Below are 20,000 nucleotides of genomic sequence, written 5' to 3' on the forward strand. Positions count from 1 at the left end.
CAGATTAGAAAAAAATTACATATTTTACTATGTGGGTTTAATAGATGGTTTTTCCACATAGTAGATGAGGTTGGATGAAGACATCAGTCCATCAAGTCCAACCTATAATGATACAGTCCCCTACAGAGGAAGGCAAAAAAAAACCCCCAAAACATTAGGCTTATGCCATTTGCCCCATTTCAGGGGGAAAAAAATCCCAACTCCAATCTGGCAGTCAGTATGAAGAAATAATACACATATTCATCCTTTGAGCTGTAGAGGTCGCTGTTGCTCAACTTCTGGATTAAAGCAAAGACTACAATGGAAGCAATTCTATTACTATGGTAAATAATAGAAATATTCTAGGATCTAGAAATCTGTAGTGAAGTGTCACATTAGAAGGAGGTTTGGAAGTTGTTGTTTTCCTGCATTATATACATAGATAGGTTCCTAGGAGCCTTAAGAGTGTTCTACACCATGTTTTATAGATAGGTTCCTAGGAGCCCTGACAGTGTTATACACTATGTTTTATAGATAGGTTCCTAGGAGCCCTGACAGGGTCATACACTATGTTTATAGATAGGTTCCTAGGAGCCCTGACAGTGTTCTACACTATGTTTTATAGATAGGTTCCTAGGAGCCCTGACAGTGTTATACACTATGTTTTATAGATAGGTTCCTAGGAGCCCTGACAGTGTTATACACTATGTTTTATAGATAGGTTCCTAGGAGCCCTGACAGTGTTATACACTATGTTTTATAGATAGGTTCCTAGGAGTCCTGACAGTGTTCTACACTATGTTTTATAGATAGGTTCCTAGGAGCCCTGATAGTGTCATACACTATGTTTTATAGATAGGTTCCTAGGAGTCCTGACAGTGTTCTACACTATGTTTTATAGATAGGTTCCCAGGAGCCCTGACAGTGTTCTACACTATGTTTTATAGATAGGTTCCTAGGAGCCCTGACAGTGTTATACACTATGTTTTATAGATAGGTTCCCAGGAGCCCTGACAGTGTTCTACACTATGTTTTATAGATAGGTTCCTAGGAGCCCTGACAGTGTTCTACACTATGTTTTATAGATAGGTTCCTAGGAGCCCTGACAGTGTTCTACACTATGTTTTATAGATAGGTTCCTAGGAGCCCTGACAGTATTATACACTATGCTTTATAGATAGGTTCCTAGGAGCCCTGACATTGTTATACACTATGCTTTATAGATAGGTTCCTAGGAGCCCTGACTGTGTTATACACTATGCTTTATAGATAGGTTCCTAGGAGCCCTGACAGTGTTATACACTATGTTTCATAGATAGGTTCCTAGGAGCCCTGACTGTGTTATACACTATGCTTTATAGATAGGTTCCTAGGAGCCCTGACTGTGTTATACACTATGCTTTATAGATAGGTTCCTAGGAGCCCTGACAGTGTTATACACTATGTTTCATAGATAGGTTCCCAGGAGCCGTGACAGCGTTCTTCACTATGTTTTATAGGTAAGTTTCTAGGAGCCCTGACAATGTGCTACACTATGTTTTATAGAGAGGTTCATAGGAGCCCTGACATTGTGACGCTAGGTTCACACCTGCGTTCGGGTCTCCGTTCTGTGGTTTCCGTCTTCTGTATGCAAGAAGACGGAAACCACAGACCGAGTCCGGCCGTGAGCGGCGGTGTGCGTTTTATGCACCGCAAAACCGTATTTTTAAAACCGGACACAGAGTACTGCATGTCCTACTCTGTGTCTGGATTTTAAAAAACGGTTTCGCGGTGGAGAGCATAAAACGCTCACCGCCGCTCATGGCCGGACAGCTTTCAAACCCATTCAAATGAATGGGTGAGAAAGAGCCTTGCAGGTTTTCGTCTCCTGCCTCTGTTTTGTGCAGGAAACGGAAACCTGCAGAACGGAGACCGGGCGCAGATGTGAACGAGCCCTTATACACCATGTTTTAAGCCATTTTCAGATGTTGTAAAACCTGAAACAAATCTTGAACCCGAGACAGCTGAACCCAAAACATACCAAAATCCTGAGAGGTTCACCCATCAAAAGTGGTGCTGTTTGTGGAAGGCAGAAGTAATTATTTTCAAGTCCTGAAGAACACCAATAACCTGTTATAATAGCTGTAGGTTGCGGTGTCACAGCTCATACTGTTCTGCTGCTAACAAGTGCCCCATCTCCATGTTTAGTGCATTTTCACCATGACTTTGCACCCTTTCTCAGCGTTCCATGCACTCTCTTTCTTCTGTATAGAAGCTTTACAAGTAGCAGATGACAGATCTGGGCCTACATGACAGCGTCTCAACAGTAGATGGAAGACAGGTTATCTGAAGTCCCAGCTCCAGCCTTGGGCAACAGACAGGAGGTCTGGAGCTATTAACCATTTCATCATGGGTGACAGGTATAGGGATTCCTAGCACTCTTTGCCAATGGCTAAAAAGGTCCCACCTCCACCCCAGCCTTTAAAACTTTAAAGGGGTTGTCTGACAAGTAAAATTTTCAAAAAATTGTGCAAAAAAGCGCCATACACACCTCACTGATCCTGTTCAGACCTGCTGTGTGTCATGAGGGACCAGGAGGTGGAGACCTGAAGGGACAAGGAAAGGGTTGAGGAGGGATCGGGGAGGTGGATATTTCTGATTTTTTAAAAAGAATAGTAATAGTCAGACAACCCCTTGAAGAGACCAGGATGCACCTTATGGATGTCCACTGAATTCAATAGCTTCATAAATACCCCTCAGTGGCTAGTAGTGTTGCTTTGCAGTGCTGGGGTCCTGGGTTCAAATCCAACCAAGTGCAACATCTGCAAGGAGTTTATATGATCTCCCTATATTTGTGTGGGTTTCCTCTCACATCCCCAAAAAATTGTTAAATTGGCTCCCCGTGCAAACAGCCAAACCTTGTGGGTGTTGGGGATAAGCACCTGTATGGTGGCAACTAAGTCCCCAAATGTGGGTTGTCTTTTTGGGCATTAGGGAAGTGTTGGATGGCCCATGGTCATAGGGGGGCCAGTAACAAAAAGTCTTAAAATCATTGACTGCAAAAAAAATAGAAATGCTATTGTTAAAGGGGTTGTCTGGGAATTAATTTACCTTAATTCTTCATGATGGACTGAGCGGTCCCAGCCTGGTTCCTATTCCTAGGTCATGTAGTTAAAACCAGCCCGAAACGTCAGGTTACTGCGCCTCCTCTCCTGTGCTATGGGGCTGGCCCATGCGGGCCATAGAAAGTTTGTATGGCAATTGTACAGATGAATAAATAATTCACATATATTGTGGATATAGTGTTAAGACTTTAGTACAGATCCCTGGAATTTGGCTGATGGCGCCTCCGGTAGGTCCATGTAGTATTTTTGCGATCCTCTGTTTTGTATGAAGACACATTGGGGTAGATTTATTAAGACTGGTGTTTTGTACACCATGAAGACCCCAAAGGGCGCAGGACATGGCTGATTTATGAAGAAGCTCTGACCACATGGCAGAAAATTGTTAACATGTATATATCAGGCCAAGGTTTCCTCTCCCTGCTCTGCCCACATTCGTACAATGTGCCAAGCGAGGTGCAGAACGGGGATTGTATAGCACGTATTGTGCGCAACAATATAATCCTGGCACCTGGAATGAACACTACACAGGGAATGGAGCTGTCTGCTTCCTGCTCCATTCTCTGTGTATTAACTACCGAGAATAGCTGATGACAAATGTCTGACCCTCACTTATCTGGTACTAGTGTCCTATAGACTCGAATGGAACATTGCTACACATGGCTATCCCAAATACAACACATGAGCAATGTTTGTAGTTGCGTCCCTGGGAAAACAGCTGATCGGTGGAGGTCCCAACCATTGGACCCATGCCGATTTAATCATAGGACATCGCTTTTTATAAGGTAGATAACCCCTTGAACAAATGAAGGGGATTAAGACTATAAGATAGTGAAGGATTGGGATAGTAATAATGCAAATAATAGAATCTAGGCGGAACTGAAAAAGAAACAATTCCTTTTATTTACACGGCGTATAGACAACACATCTGATGCAGTTATTAAATCTCCATCTGTAAATTGCAATGAAAATCGAATGTACATAACACATAAATAGTCTGTAGGCTGATACTGTGAAATAAAGATACAAATAAATAAAAATCTCTAAAAAAAACAAAAAACCGCACATTCAGGATGTGGCCGCTTCGACTTCAGCCCCTAGGCTTCTGTGCATGAACTCTCCTTCCTATACATGAGCCCATTCTTTGTGGGGCAAGGGATAAAATACTGCACCAAGTCCGGCATCCTCCTCTTCATAGGCGAGTCTGCGCGTATGCGCGTAGTCCGTGTATACCGTAGTCCGACCGTAACGCATGTCAGTAAGTCATTCATAGACACAAGCTCCATCTAAGTGCCTCGTTCAGAAACTAAAACTGCCCGAAACGTGGGGGGCAACAGTATAAGAAACGTAAAAATGTAAATGAACTGGCAGTATATGACGTATCTCACTGATACGTAGCGATACAGAAGTGCTCGCAGCGTAATTGTATATGGGTGGGGATCTCCAGCCGGGCAACAACTACAAATCCCAGCATGTCCAGGCAGTGGCCGGTGCGACTTAGCATTTAATACTTGACGCTCTCCTGCCCCCTGCCATATATAATACTGGTGTCTTCTTATTTTTTACAGGGACCCTTTAGGCTCTGCAAATACCATGGCCGAGGGCAGTAATAAAATACTGAGTTATGTTTCACATCGAGTTCTGATATTAAGGTCATTCGGTGCTGATTTTGACATTGGATTCTGCCTCAAAATCAGTCCCAATTTGCCACCCCAAATCCCATTCCCAAAAATTAAGCGTGGATTCCGCAGTTGATGAAGTTGCAGAAGCCACAGCATAATCGAAAGCCAAAGGGGTGGAAAGTGGAGAGGAATTTTAGGTAGAAGTCTAAGGCCCCACGTAGCGAGCCGCAGTAAAAAAGCGCTGCAGGAAACACATTGCGGTTTTTCCTGCAGCGCTTTTCACAGAGAGTTCACAGAGGTTTCCTCTGTGGACTTTATTATTCCATGAGACCTCTTGGGAAACCACCAGCATTTCCGTAAGTATAATTGACATGCTGCAATTTCCAAAACCGCAACAGCTTTGGAAATCGCAGTGCACGTATTTTTTCTGCGCAGCGAACCCCTCCACTTTGCATGGACTGTGTTTTTTTTTCAGTGGCATTTACGCCACATGGGGCCCCGACCTTAGGTCCATGTCCATTTTCCGTTGCATAAACATACCCTAAGCATTCCTTAAGTGCCAGATAATAACATTAAGACAATGTAGGTCTGACTAAGTCGTGCCCACATGTGATTGCCCACATCCTTGTTTCGGATTGTCCAGGATTATGATACTGACGCTAGGTTCACACCTGCGTTCATGTCTCCGTTCTATGGTTTCCGTCTTCTGCATGGCAAACCATAGACAATGGTCCGGCCGTGAGCGGCGGTGAGCGTTTTAGGCTCTCCGCCGCGAAACCGGATTTTTTAATCCGGACACAGAGTAGTGCATGTCCGACTCTGTGTCCGGATTATAAAACCCGGTTTCGCGGCGGAGAGCGCAAAACACTCACTGCCGCTCACGGCCGGACAGCTTTCTCACCCATTCAAATGAATGGGTGAGAAAGTCTCCTGCAGGTTTCCGTCTCCTGCCTCTGTTTTATGCAGGAAACGGAAACCTGCAATAAGGACAGATGAACGCAGATGTGAACGAGCCCTGAGCTCTTCACAGGTATTGATATCACGTCTATTGTCCGCATGGTCATGCTGCAAATCCATCCCAATTCTCAATCTCAGCTGGGACTTGGCCATGTGGCAACAGACATGAGGTCACTTCCTGAGAAGAGGAAGCGCAGCGCAGTATAATCCTGGACAATCCTTTTAAGGGGAAACATTAAGGTTGCATCGCACCCATTCTGATCATCATCTGAGCCTTAAAGGGAGTGTGCCACACTGTTTCCAGATATGCTTATGTTATTTTGGACCATTCCTGAGAATTTCGGCATTTTATAATTATGCTAATGAGTTAAAAGTGCTGTAGAGGTGTTTACTCCGCAGTAATGTGTGGGCCTGTAGCGTAAACCCCCCTAAGGCCCTTCTCACGGGGTTCGGCAAATGCAGTACTGAGTGGTCTGAGCATGCTCACTGACGTCACCCTGCACCCGTATTTGCTGCACTTGGGCTTCAGAGTGGGCACTGCTAGTTCCAAAAGAGTAGAATAGGCTAAAATAAAACAGCAAAGCAATAGAAGAACCTGCATATTACAATATATACTATGCTGGGATCAGCGTTACCATTCTCTTCATAGCAATTTTTTTTAATTTGTTGCTTTTACTTTTTGAGGGATTTTTTTTATGTGCAAGAAGATTATTTTTTGTATTATCTCCAATCTCTGGGTAAGACCTGTTCTGATCTAGTCCGACACGCAATGGACCATGGTCATGGGTGTAACATGTTGGGTGCAGTCACCCAGGAGCATTGGGGGCTTGTAAGGTGTCTTTTCCCAATATGAGGAAATCAGTACTATAAACTGTTTATTATAGTTGGGGGGCCTGGTATAGATTTTGCCCTGGGGCCCAGGAGCTTTATTGTATGCACCTGAGCATGACTATATGACTATATGGCAAGCTGTATGAGAGCAGAAAAAAAAATTCTGGCAGGGTAAAAAACAACAGCTACTTTTTAGTTGCAGATTTTCCTGCTTTGTATATAAATAGAAATTTGCTACGTTTCCTCCACGGGCTTTTCCGCAGCATTAAAGGTAATTTGTCACATTGAACATACAGTGTGATCTGCAGGCAGCATGTTATAGAGCAGGAGGAGCTGAGCTGAATGATAGCGTGTTCCGGCTTCCGTATCCATTCTGTTCCGATAACACGGATGATTATAAAGCAGGTCCTGTTCTGCTCCGTGTTTTCGGAAAGGAATGGATCTGGAAGCCCCATAGACATGAATATACACGGAATCCGATTGTCCTCCAACTATATTCCATGATAAACTCGGCCCCCATCTCAGATACACATAAATATACATGAGTCCTTAATGTGACAACTATGCTAAAAGGATTTGGGGGGAAATCACATTGATGGTCTTAATCAATAATGTGTGATTGTTCGGGATTTGATCCCTGGGCTGCCCTTGGGCAGCAGGGCCATGGAGTTGTGGCCATCTATTTTTGATACATGCAACTGCACCTCACACTGGAGCTAAATCCCATTCTAATCATCAAAGCAAAACTGGAATTTACACCTCCCATCACACATTGCAGAATGAACAGTTTTTTTGTTGCAGATTTTGCTGCAGTTTTTGAGCCAAAACCAGAATTGGACTGAGCAGAAGGGAGAGGTCTAAGAAATTCTTATATAGTTCCATATTCCATTCTTGGCTTTGGCTCAAAAAAAGTAACAAAATCTAATGTAAAAAATGTAAAATGTAAAATGTAAAGCACCATGGAATTAATGGTGCTATATAAATAAACAATAATAATAATAATAATAATCTGCAACAAGAAAAGCTGCGTTTCTGCAACGTGAGGCCTCAGGCTGAAACCGGGTCCCCATGTGGCGTAAACGCTTCCCATCCAAAAATAGGAGCAGCGGAAATGCTGCAATTTCCAAAACTGTTGCATTTTTGGAAATGGCAGCATGTCAATTATAACTGAAAACGCGTGGTTTCCCTATAGGTCTAATTGAGGCAGAAAGTCCACAGAGTGTTCCTGTGGGAAAAACTTTAGCGGTTTATCGCTGTTACCCGCTATGTGGGCCTTAGCCTAAAGAAGTTTTTCAGAATACCTGGGGTGGGGTACAATAAGAAAAATAGTATTACCTACTCCCAGTCATCTGTTTGGCCAGCAGGTTCCCCAATGCCGATAGTGGCCAGACTGAAGATGCAGAGACTCACGAAATGTCACTGCTAATATGCCGCTGGTTCCCAACGTGGCCATAGCAGTCACGTCAGTGTGGGCACTGGAGGCAATGGAGGACAAGGAGCCAAAACAGAGGACCATGGGTAGGTAACTTTGGAATTTAATACCGTCCTTGACCACCCCAGGTTTTCTAGATACCCTGGAGAGCTCCATTAACGTCTTGACAGTCTTGGAACCGGCCAGCAATATGTTTCCCCAAAAAAATTCTAACTCTGTTGATAAAAACATAATCCATTATAATGAGAAAATATTAAATGTGTCATCAGAGAACTAGAAGAGCCAACCATGAAGACATTTTTGGGGACCAGAACCTTGATGGAATTGTGTAAAACTCAACGGAATACAGTAAAGTAGCGTCCAAAATAGAGGGTGGAGGCTTTACGTGACTCAGTACACGGCGGAGGTTGGGGTTGGCGTTGCTTGGACAAGTCTTGTCTTGTGGTTATGTCTGCATTTGTGTCAAAGTCCTCATTTTCATCCAGTCCTTTCACCTAATAAAATCCTGTCATGTCCTCCTGTTCATTCACAGGCCGAGGCCACCGAGGTGACGCTGGTTATCTTTGCGGTGTCATCTGACCAAGGCTGGAGGTTCTGCAGGGCGAAGAGAGAGGAGTTATGGATGCAGATAGGGTCGGGCTGGAGCGGCTGGTTTATAGACTTCTGGAAGGCTTCCTGCTGAAGTTGCATTAATATCCTGTTGGCTTGTTGTCTTTCTGCTTCCCTCTCTTCAGCTGTCTGTCTTCTGTAGGTGGAACAACAATAATGTCATTCTCTTTGCAAGCATGTCAAGTCAAATAGCTTTGCTTTTATTCTTTTTTATATTCTAGTAAACCTAAATGTTATTGGTGTGAATAGCGCTCTTTGGAATAGTCTGTTTGCGTATTGTCTTATAAGCTAGTCGGGTCCAGGAGGATCCTGCTCGGGATATGAACTGGGGGGGCAGGGTTGGGCTCAATGTCATCATAACTGAGTTCTCCTATTGAAGGAGACAATGGTGTAGCCGGGAGACAGGCTGGAGGGGCCTAGGCCCCGGGTTGGGGGTCTGCAACTCTATCCTAGCCAGGGGACTTAGATACATGACTAGGGAATTTGAGCAAGTCAAAAATAGCAATTTAATGAATTTATGAATTAATACAACTAGTACTTTATTCTAATAAAGAGATTGTGATAGCAGAAAAAATATATATATATATATATATATATATATATATATATTTATTTATTTATTTTTCACTCTGGCCGCTAAGCCTACTAATAGCCTGCCACTTGCCAGTTTTGTAGAGATTTTTTTTTCAAGCATTCACTACATTTGTATTGCAGAATTACAGAAAGGATTACAATTAAAGATAACACTTTGAGGCTAAGGTCCCACATTGCAGAAAAGCTGCTTTTTTTGTTGCAGATTTTGCTGCAGTTTTTTGAGCCAAAGTCAGGAGTGACATGAAAAGGGATGGGAAATATAACTTATACTTTTCACTTCCATTGAATTGCCTCAAAAAAGTCAGAGCAAAATCAGCTTTTTCACAACATGGAGCCTTATAACCCCGCTGACCTATCATTGCATCCACTCCTAACAATAGGTGATGTCACTGCTTATCTACTCCTCTCCCTGCACTAAGCATGCCTAGGAACCTTTCAAGTAGATCTCAACGAGTTATTGCCAGTCAATCGCTGCCTATGGCCATGACTATGCTGTAAAGCATACCACTATATGCTGTAAAGCTCACCACTGTATGCTGTAAATAATACCACTATATGCTGTAAAGCTCACCGCTGTATGCTGTAGACATACCACTATATGCTGTAAACATACCACTATATGCTTACAATCAGAAAAAAACAGATAAGAAAAAGGGATATAATTTATATGGTTTTAATAAATTAACAAAAAAAAATAGCAACACATTTCCTTTAAAATTCTGCCCATTCTGGGCCTAGGATTCCAGTGGGCACCCCTATCTAGTTAACTTTATACGCACACTTATACAGCAAAGGCTGTCAATCACTCTATAGGACCGCCCACTGGACTCCTAATGAGCCAGTATATAAATAAACAATTGACAGGTCATCCTTTCTGTACAACACAATACATCAGCCTGCTCAGCTCCTGGTGCTCTATAACATGAGACCTACAGATTGGACAGCAATCTTTGGGTGACCGCTTCCCTTTAAGCGCTATACTGTGGTGTATTTTGCCAACGAAGCATTCACATTGAAGTAATCAGAACAAACAGATCGTTCCGATAAGTCCTTGTTCATACATTCTGTTACCTTTCCATTCAAATTTGCAATATATTAATCAATTAGATTTGACAGATGATTCACAAAGAAGCTTCTAAAAGAGTTTGGATCCATTTTCTAGGATTAGTACAAGATGTCTTTCTATAATTGATCAATTTTTATCAGATGCTTGGCAGACCTTAAAGAGAATGTCCGCCTTTGAACAGAATTTTACAGATTGTGTATAGAATAAATCTACATAAAATATGGAATAACTTATACACGTACGTCGCAATACTAAGCTTGGGTTCACATCTGTGGCAAAAATCGGTGGAGAGAAAAGTCCTGCACGAAGGACCGCATTCAGTCTTAGAATGGCGGACCCCATTCACTATAATAGGTTTCTATGTGTATCCCGTTTTTGTGGTCGGGTTGTTCATCGTCTGGGTTCCGAACAATGGCGCTGGTATGAACCTGGCGTCACTTGTTATACTCTAAAGTTGCATTTACAATCTTGAAGGCTTCAGAGCTGAACTCTTCTACCGTCCTCTGTTTTATCACGAAAGTTTTTTGCAACAAATTCATCGAAATGTCTCTTGTTGGTTCATAAATTTGTTGAAGTTCTTTAAGGGGTCGGGCCAGTGTTCCCAAAGATTCTTGGTGAAATTTTTGAGCCAAGTTACAAGTGGAGTGCGCTTGCAAACCCAATATGTCAGCCCAAATGTCGACACCGAGAAATCTTTGGCAATTTGTATTATGTCATCTTTATGCCTCCACCTGGTGTAAGAAACACTAACTTCCCCTGTGCACTAACTCACCTAAGACACCGTTCACACTGCCATTGTAAGACTATAGGCACTTCCTCACTTTGATAGGATAGTCCCGCAATTCAGATTATGAGTCTGATGCTAGGCTCAATGGGATCGGTCGGCCAGTGTCAGTGGGTAGCCACTGTTTTCGAGGTACAGCTCTACATCGTTCGGATCCACTAGCGGACCTCAACGACCAGGCTCAATGGTATTGGCCGGCCAGTGTCAGTGGGTAACCACTGTTATAGAGTTACAGCTCTACATCGTTTGGATCCACTAGCGGACCTCAACGACCAGGCTCAATGGGATCGGTCGGCCAGTGTCAGTGGGTGACCACTATTTTCAAGGTCCTGCTCTCCGTTGGCGGATCGGAACGTTGGAGAGTCCGCCACCTCCTACCCTCAGCTTGTCACCAAACACAGGGCTCTATGTATCAGAGGATACAGGCTGCCATAAAAAGCAACCAATATACAGCTGTCGGCCTCGCTGCTATGATATTGCTGATTGATTCACAAGATGCAGAATTACTGCAGATTTTTGGGCTACAGTCACACACTGCAAATAACAGCCTCGAAAAACTGAGAAACAGTCCATTCATGGGGCACCCATTTCCTTGGATCCCGTGTCGACTTGAGTCTATGAGGGATCCATGAAAAACAGCCAGAAATAGGACATTTCCTAATTTCAGACTGGACTGTAAAAACGGACATGTGAACAGGTGGATTTTGTGTTGGATTATCTGTAGATTTTATCCGCAACAGGAAAAGTCTACAGCGTGTGAACTCAGCTTTAACATACGAGAAAATATTTGCCGCTACTGAAAAGATTCCAGAGTTGCTGAATACTAAATCTGGCATTCGATGCCATTACCACCAGAGATGACAGCGCACCTGGAACATGTATTACTATCTGTACTACAGAATACATCTGCCTAATGTTCCAACCACCTCCAAGACTCCTTGTCTTAGGGTGGAGATAATTGCAGCCATGCTTGTCACGATCGCTGAACTGCAATAACTCTACAAGGATGATTTATTACAGGCAGATATATATATATATATATATGTACTGTACATATATATATAGCTCTGTACTATCCTTATAGAAAGAGGTGTCCTAAATACATAACACTTCATAGCCCAGGATTGCGAATGACATGCCATCTGGGATATGACTAGCAATTGTTTTGACTAATTTGTCCTGGCAACGATCTACAGACTTATAGTATGTGGCCTACTAAACGACATCGGACATCACACTATACCACTGCATACCGCAGAGACGCCATACTGTGTGCCGCCACAGGCTTTGTGCATGCACCTAGTCAATAGGGCCACAGATGTTCAGGATTTGACGCACCTAAATCTACATCAAATGCGCTAGCCTTCCACATCTAATGCTAATAATGGTGGTGGTCACATTTACTGTTTATTTTTGGCAGATCATGTTGTTTGGTTGCTGTTCAGGGTAGCGATAGGGTTGTGATCTGTAACTAGGGAGTCTGAGGTGGTCTGAGACACACCCCTGCCTCGCCATTGGTTCAGGCTGCTAATCCCGCCTTCTCCCTGCAGCTCTGCCTCCTCTGATTGGCTGCTGTGTATAAAGCCATGTCTATTGCCTGCCCACCAGGAACACCGCGCATGTACAGTGTGATTTCTATGGCACTAGGCCTCAATAGTTAGAGGAGACCCAAACCAGAGTAAGATGATGATTAGGTCATAAGGAGGTAACAGGAGGGTCTCCTTAATAACATGGGCTTAGCTAGGAAATGATAGGGCATGACTGATGCCGAGCTGCTGGCCCCCTTCTGTCAGCGCGGCTCCGCTCGTACTATGGACACAACAGCTGAGTTATTTGAGACCCCCCTTGTTACTAGGGAACCTCTAAGCCTAACAACTGCGCCCCACACATCTGCTTGTCAGCTCCCTACTGACCCCACCACTCGTCCATTGACTTATACTGTCCTCATGTCACCGTGTTCGGCTTTAGGTATTTGTAAGAAACATGGCTAGAGATTGTATAAGAAAACCATCCCGGAAACCGATTATTATTATTATTATTATTATTATTAGTATTAGTATTATTATTAGGACATAGTAACTAGTACATGAATCCTATTATATTACCAGTACATAACTTATCATTCCCAGGTAACACTGGATCTACATGGGTACAATACCTCAACTTGTTGCATGTGGCAGAATTTTGAAAAACCATATAGTAGTGTCAATCATATCAAAGTACCCCCGGTGACAAAAGTCACAACCACATACGGTACCCCCAAAGTAGAGATCTCGTATAAAGCACTTATAACAATTCACTACAGGGGCCACTACTGTACCCCAACATATAATATACTGGCTCCCACAGTGCCCCCGTCTGTAGCATAATTGACCCCCACAGTGCCTCCACATGTAGTATAATTGCCCCTACGTGTAGTATGATTACCCCCACAGTGCCCCTACATGTAGCATAATTGTCCCCATAGTGCCTTCATGTGTAGTATAATGGTCCACAATGCTCATAGATGTAGTATAATGGACTCCATAGTGCCCATACGTGTAGTATAATAGCCCCACAGTGCCCATACGTGTAGTATAATGGTCCACAGTGCCCATACGTGTAGTATAATAGCCCCACAGTGCCCATACATGTAGTATAATGGTCCACAGTGCCCATACGTGTAGTATAATTGTCTCCACAGTGCCCATACGTGTAATATAATGGCTCCACAGTGCCCATACATGTAGTATAATGGTCCACAGTTCCCATACGTGTAGTATAATTGTCTCCACAGTGCCCATACGTGTAGTATAATGGTCTACAGTGCCCATACGTGTGGTATAATTGTCTCCACAGTGCCCATACGTGTAGTATAATTGTCTCCACAGTGCCCATACATGTAGTACAATGGCCCCACAGTGCCCATACGTGTAGTATAATGGTCCACAGTTCCCATACGTGTAGTATAATTGTCTCCACAGTGCCCATACGTGTAGTATAATGGTCCACAGTGCCCATACGTGTGGTATAATTGTCTCCACAGTGCCCATACGTGTAGTATAATTGTCTCCACAGTGCCCATACATGTAGTATAATGGCCCCACAGTGCCCATACGTGTAGTATAATGGTCCACAGTTCCCATACGTGTAGTATAATTGTCTCCACAGTGCCCATACGTGTAGTATAATTGTCTCCACAGTGCCCATACGTGTAGTATAATTGTCTCCACAGTGCCCATACGTGTAGTATAATTGTCTCCACAGTGTCCATACGTGTAGTATAATAGTCCACAGTGCCCATATGTGTAGTATAATGGCCCCCACAGTGCCCATGCATGTAATATAATTGTTCCCACAGTGCCCATACATGTAGTATAATGACCCCACCAATGATGGGGACTCTCATTACACGTCTAAAGTTAGTATAACACCGTGGCTATGCTTAGGTGTCCACCTGCATGCACTGCGCCATGTAATATAGTCCAGTAGTTCTTAGCAGAGGCAGATACCCCCCCTCGCGGGTTGAGAACCATTGCCATATAGGATATATCTACAAAGCGGAGATGCTCCAGAACCCAACACATTGAAGCTTAATATGAGGATATTTTTTATGCCACTGTTCTGATTTGGCTTATTTTTTACTAGCGTGGGGATTTTTTTTTTTTTTAGCAACAAATTTATCAAAAAGTCCCTTTGGTTTATAAATTTGTTGCGATTCTCAAGGTGGACGACGTCAGAATGGACTAAGAATTTTTTTCTGGTGTTTTCTAAGCCAAGTTAGAGGTGAAAATTTTTTAAAAATCTAATAAAATACATGAATCTTAGACCTGCGCAGCCAAGGCCAACATCTACAAGGAGTTTGTATGTTCTCCCCGTGTTTGCGTGAGTTTCCTCCGGGTACTCCGGTTTCCTCCCACACTCCAAGGACATACTAATAGGGAATGTAGATTGTGAGCCCTATATGGGACAGTGTTGACAATATTTGTACAGCACTGCGGAATAGGATGGCGCTATATAAGTAAATAACATAAAAATAAATGAATATATCGGCCCCATTGTGTCATTGCAACATTGTAAAGATCAGGCTGTGTTTACATTTGTGTCGGAGAACATCTTAGAATTACATGAGAAATTTAATTGTAGACAATTGGGGAATAATAGTGAGAAAACGAAATCATGACAGGTATTACCACCGGTTACAGAGTAATGGGAAATCGCAACGGAATCGCCATATGTCTGTATAACGTAACATGCAGCGTAATCCCTGGATGCCATATAATCTGTAATTTCACAATGACATGTATCAGACAGGGGAAGGATTCCCACCAGCTTTAGGGTATGTTCACAAACAGCGTATAAAACCTACAGGGAACAGAGGAAGCGTCATGTCAGAGATATTCACGAATCGCATCCAGACACTGCAGAAAAATATTGACCTTTGGTACAGATTTCACATTTACCATAATTCAGTCAATTTCCGACCAAAATTTCATCCTGTACCTTACAGCACAGTCATGGCCACAATAATCTGGAGCCGACTCATTGAAGTCTATGGCGAGACATGTCCCGTGCAAAGGTGTGACATCATCTAATGTCAGAAATGGATGCGATGATAGATCAGCGGTGTTATCTATAGAGGTGTTATCTTCTATTGTAATAATGCCTGTGATGTATATAAGATAACTGCTACAAATAAAACCCTTACAGAATTGAAATGTGTCAGTTTATTATTAGGCTTAGTGGCCAGAGTGAAAATTGCAGGATTTAGGTTGTTTTTTTAAAACCATCAAAAAATTTGTAAAATATGTATTTAGGGCTAGGTTCACATTTGTACATGGGTCTTTGCCGGGGGAAACCCGGTCCACTAAAACACCATACACTATAGTGGGGTCCACCAGGTATACAGCAGGGTTCTACGTCCTAGGTAAAATTATCAGCATCATTTAATAGGGTTTTATGACCCCTTAAAAATTACATTTACAGAAAACCTTGTTCCTATGTTCATAACAATGTAACTGACAACTAAGATCTTAATGTCCTACCACAAAGGCACCACTTTTGGGTTACTTTACCCATTTAGCAGGTTTTTTCAAGGGTAAAGGAACTGAAGCCCTCCTATTATATGGGCATGAGTCAAGACACATTACACAAAGTTCAAGATCACCAAACAAACCAGCAAAAAGAGACTAGTGTGAATGCGCCCTTAAGGCTCTGTTCACATCACATCAAAGGTCTCAGGAGGATACAATATTGTATAGGGATAAAGTCCAATTGTAATATTTCATACAGAATTACAAAATCAGTCAAAGCTTATGGATATGTTCAGCATCGGTGTAGGCTGTTTACCCAACGTATCTCAGTATAAGTTCTCGCTAACAATCCCCCAGTCATTGTAAACCATGAACTTCATTAGCTTAGACATTTATTTGCAATCTAATAGACAGTAGAAAGCTGCTGTTAAGATGACAGGGCCCCCCTGATGTACAGGGCCCCCCTGACCTACAGGACCCTGTGCAACTGCACAGCTTACACCAATGGTATGTCCACCCCTGCCTATGTCTCATACAGAATATCATCAATTCCAACCATTTAATTTGCTCATAACACTAATAGGTCAGCACTTGCAGAATATCAAGGCTAATAATGGGATGCATCGTGTTCACACTGATTCCACCACTAAACTGACCCATAGAAAATTAGGAAACAAAAAAAAAAAATGAAACTGCTGGCCATTTCAAAGTCAGACCTAATTTATTTTTTGGCGTTTTTGACAAGTGTTTTACAAGTATCTAATGTTGCACTCTACTTGTTATATGTTAGTATTGTCAGGATATGGTGCTTTATTCTACTTGTATGGCTTCTGGTTTACCCCAGTTTGTTGGTGGTGCACAGATACTACACTATTTGTTGCATTTCACAAATATGTCTGCCTATAACCACAACCACTTGACTGACTTGAATCACAAAGTGGTGCAAATAGTAATTATTTGTGTGCAATAAAAGTTTTGCAAAGTCTAATACATGTTCACTATTTAGTTCAAAACAAATCGGAAATGTTATTCCTATAGTTTATTAGGGACTGGTCTCTAGGATAGTCCATATAGGATGGGTAGATAATAATAATAATAATAATAATAATAATAATAATAATAATAAGCAGCACTGGATAGTTTAGTATAAGGATAGACAACACTCAATAGTCTAGTATAAAATATACAGCACTCAGAAAGACAGTGTAATAATATACAACACTGAAAAGTCTAGTATATAATATACAACATCTAATCTGAACTATACAGCACTGGATGGCCTAGTATAATACCATAGAGCACTGCATAATGTAGTATAATAATAGACAGCCCTGGATAGTCTAGTATAAGAATGTAGGGCATGAAAAATAGTATAATAATAGCAACTACTGACTAAGGTGATATAACACAGCCCTGGACAGTCTAATAGTGTAATAATACAGACTATGAGGAGTATACAGCAGTGCTTGCTCTAATATAATATACAGCACTGGATAGTCTGATAGTGTAGTAATAATACAGAATATGAGGAGTATACAGTATATAATGTAATATACAGCACTGGATAGTCTAATAGTGTAATAATACAGACTATGAGCAGTATATAATCTAATATACAGCACTGGATAGTCTAATAGTGTAATAATACAGACTATGAGGAGTATACAGTATATAATCTAATGTACAGCACTGGATAGTCTAATAGTGTAATAATACAGACTATGAGGAGTATACAGTATATAATCTAATATACAGCACTGGAGAGTCTAATAGTGTAATAATACAGACTATGAGGAGTATACAGTATATAATCTAATATACAGCACTGGATAGTCTAATAGTGTAATAATACAGACTATGAGGAGTATACAGTATATAATCTAATATACAGCACTGGAGAGTCTAATAGTGTAATAATACAGACTATGAGGAGTATACAGTATATAATCTAATATACAGCACTGGAGAGTCTAATAGTGTAATAATACAGACTATGAGGAGTATACAGTATATAATCTAATATACAGCACTGGATAGTCTAATAGTGTAATAATACGGACTATGAGGAGTATACAGTATATAATCTAATATACAGCACTGGATAGTCTAATAGTGTAATAATACGGACTATGAGGAGTATACAGTATATAATCTAATATACAGCACTGGATAGTCTAATAGTGTAATAATACAGACTATGAGGAGAATACAGTATACAATCTAATACACAGCACTGGATAGTCTAGTATAAATATAAACAGCAGTTCACACTCTAGTACAACATACACAACACTGAATAGTCTAATATTATGATACAAAGCAGTGGATAATCCAGTATTATTATATACAACACTAGGATGTCCTGCATAATAACACAATATAAGCTAATAAATAGTCTTGTATATTACATAGTGACAGCGCTGGATAATAATAGTATAATAGGTACAGAACCAGATTGTCTAGTATGTTAATATACAACAGTATAATAATAAAAAGTACAAGATTGTCTACTATTGTGGTAGGCACTGGGAAGCCCTATATATATATATATATATATATATATATATATAGTATGAGACGACATAGTATATACATATATTATAATATACAGCCTTGGACAGTCTATGTAAATACAAAGCACTGTATACTCTAGTAATATACTATATAATATATATAATATACTACACCCGATGGTACAATATTATAATACAGGAAACTGGGAAATCCAGTATAATAATATACAGCACTGGATAATCTAACTATAGACATCACTTATGTAACAATGAAGCACTGCATACTGTAGTGATATAATACACAGAATAGTGTAATATTCTCATACACGGCACTGGGAATACTATATAATAATATACAACCCTGTATAGTATTCTTATATACTGCACTGAATTGTCTACTATAATAATACATAGAGACAAATATTCCAGCTCCACAGAACTAGCAGAAATAATGTCACCTGTCTCTAGTGATTTCCCTGGTGACATGAAGGTCTAGCACAGAATTATTACAGGGGCTTCATAGACATTAATGAAATCTTTTACCCTATCTAGGTGCAGTATACTGTATACGATTATTATATGTAATATGTAGATCTCATGGATAAATATTAATATTATATATATATATATATATATATATATATATATATATTGTATATATATATATAAAAGTAATAAAAATATAGAGATAAATCAATAAATATATATATATATATATATATATATATATATATATATATTATTGGCTCATGGCTTGAAATATTTACTATTTATAATAGTTGTATATTGGATTTAGTTATTATTTCTTAGCGGTCAGGATTCTGTATATAAGAGCATAGGTCAGAATATATATTACAAAATAGCAAAAGAAAACATAATAATGATAATAATAATAATAATAATAATAATAATAAATGAAAAATAATATTCTATACAATAACTATATCTTCGTAAATATATATATATATATATATATATATATATATATATATATATATATATATCTAGATATAGATTAGGGTTACACATATTACACATATATATCAGTAATTCTAGCACCCGCAGTCAGCTCTGTCTTTGCCGCATCCTATTCTATGGATCTGCCCGATACTATGAACATATTGATTTCCTCAGGTCCCTATGACAGATAATATATGGCAATACTCGGAAGGCTTCCAGCACTCGAGGGGTTAATTAGCTCTTGTAATTAGGCCGGTAATTGTGACCCCACAGAAAGGGAAAGGTCGTTTAATCCCTCAAATTAATTGCAGTTTCATCTAATGTAACATTTTCCATACGCGCCAAGGGATAGTATAGCGCAATATACAATAAGGGAAGGAAGCCATCACATTGTTATCCTTAGTATATTATATAACATATAGTAACACATAGTATGTCTTATCAGTAACTGATTGGAAATATTATTTCTAGATAAAGAACCATATAGCTAGACATGAGATAGATGGATAGATAGATAGATAGATAGATAGATAGAGATAA

At 40.6% G+C, this 20,000-nt stretch overlaps 1 protein-coding gene across 1 annotated transcript in view; it reads right to left on the reverse strand.

Moving 5' to 3' along the window:
- Positions 1-8,444: 8,444 nt before the first annotated feature.
- TLX1 (T cell leukemia homeobox 1) overlaps positions 8,445-20,000 on the reverse strand; it is a 16,839-nt gene continuing 5,283 nt past the window's right edge. Inside the window, exon 3 of the mRNA XM_075257571.1 lies at positions 8,445-8,667. Coding sequence (XP_075113672.1) covers positions 8,445-8,667 — 223 coding nt within the window. The remainder of the gene's footprint in view (positions 8,668-20,000) is intronic.

Source organism: Leptodactylus fuscus, chromosome 10, assembly GCF_031893055.1.
Source record: "Leptodactylus fuscus isolate aLepFus1 chromosome 10, aLepFus1.hap2, whole genome shotgun sequence".
Lineage (NCBI taxonomy): Eukaryota > Metazoa > Chordata > Amphibia > Anura > Leptodactylidae > Leptodactylus > Leptodactylus fuscus.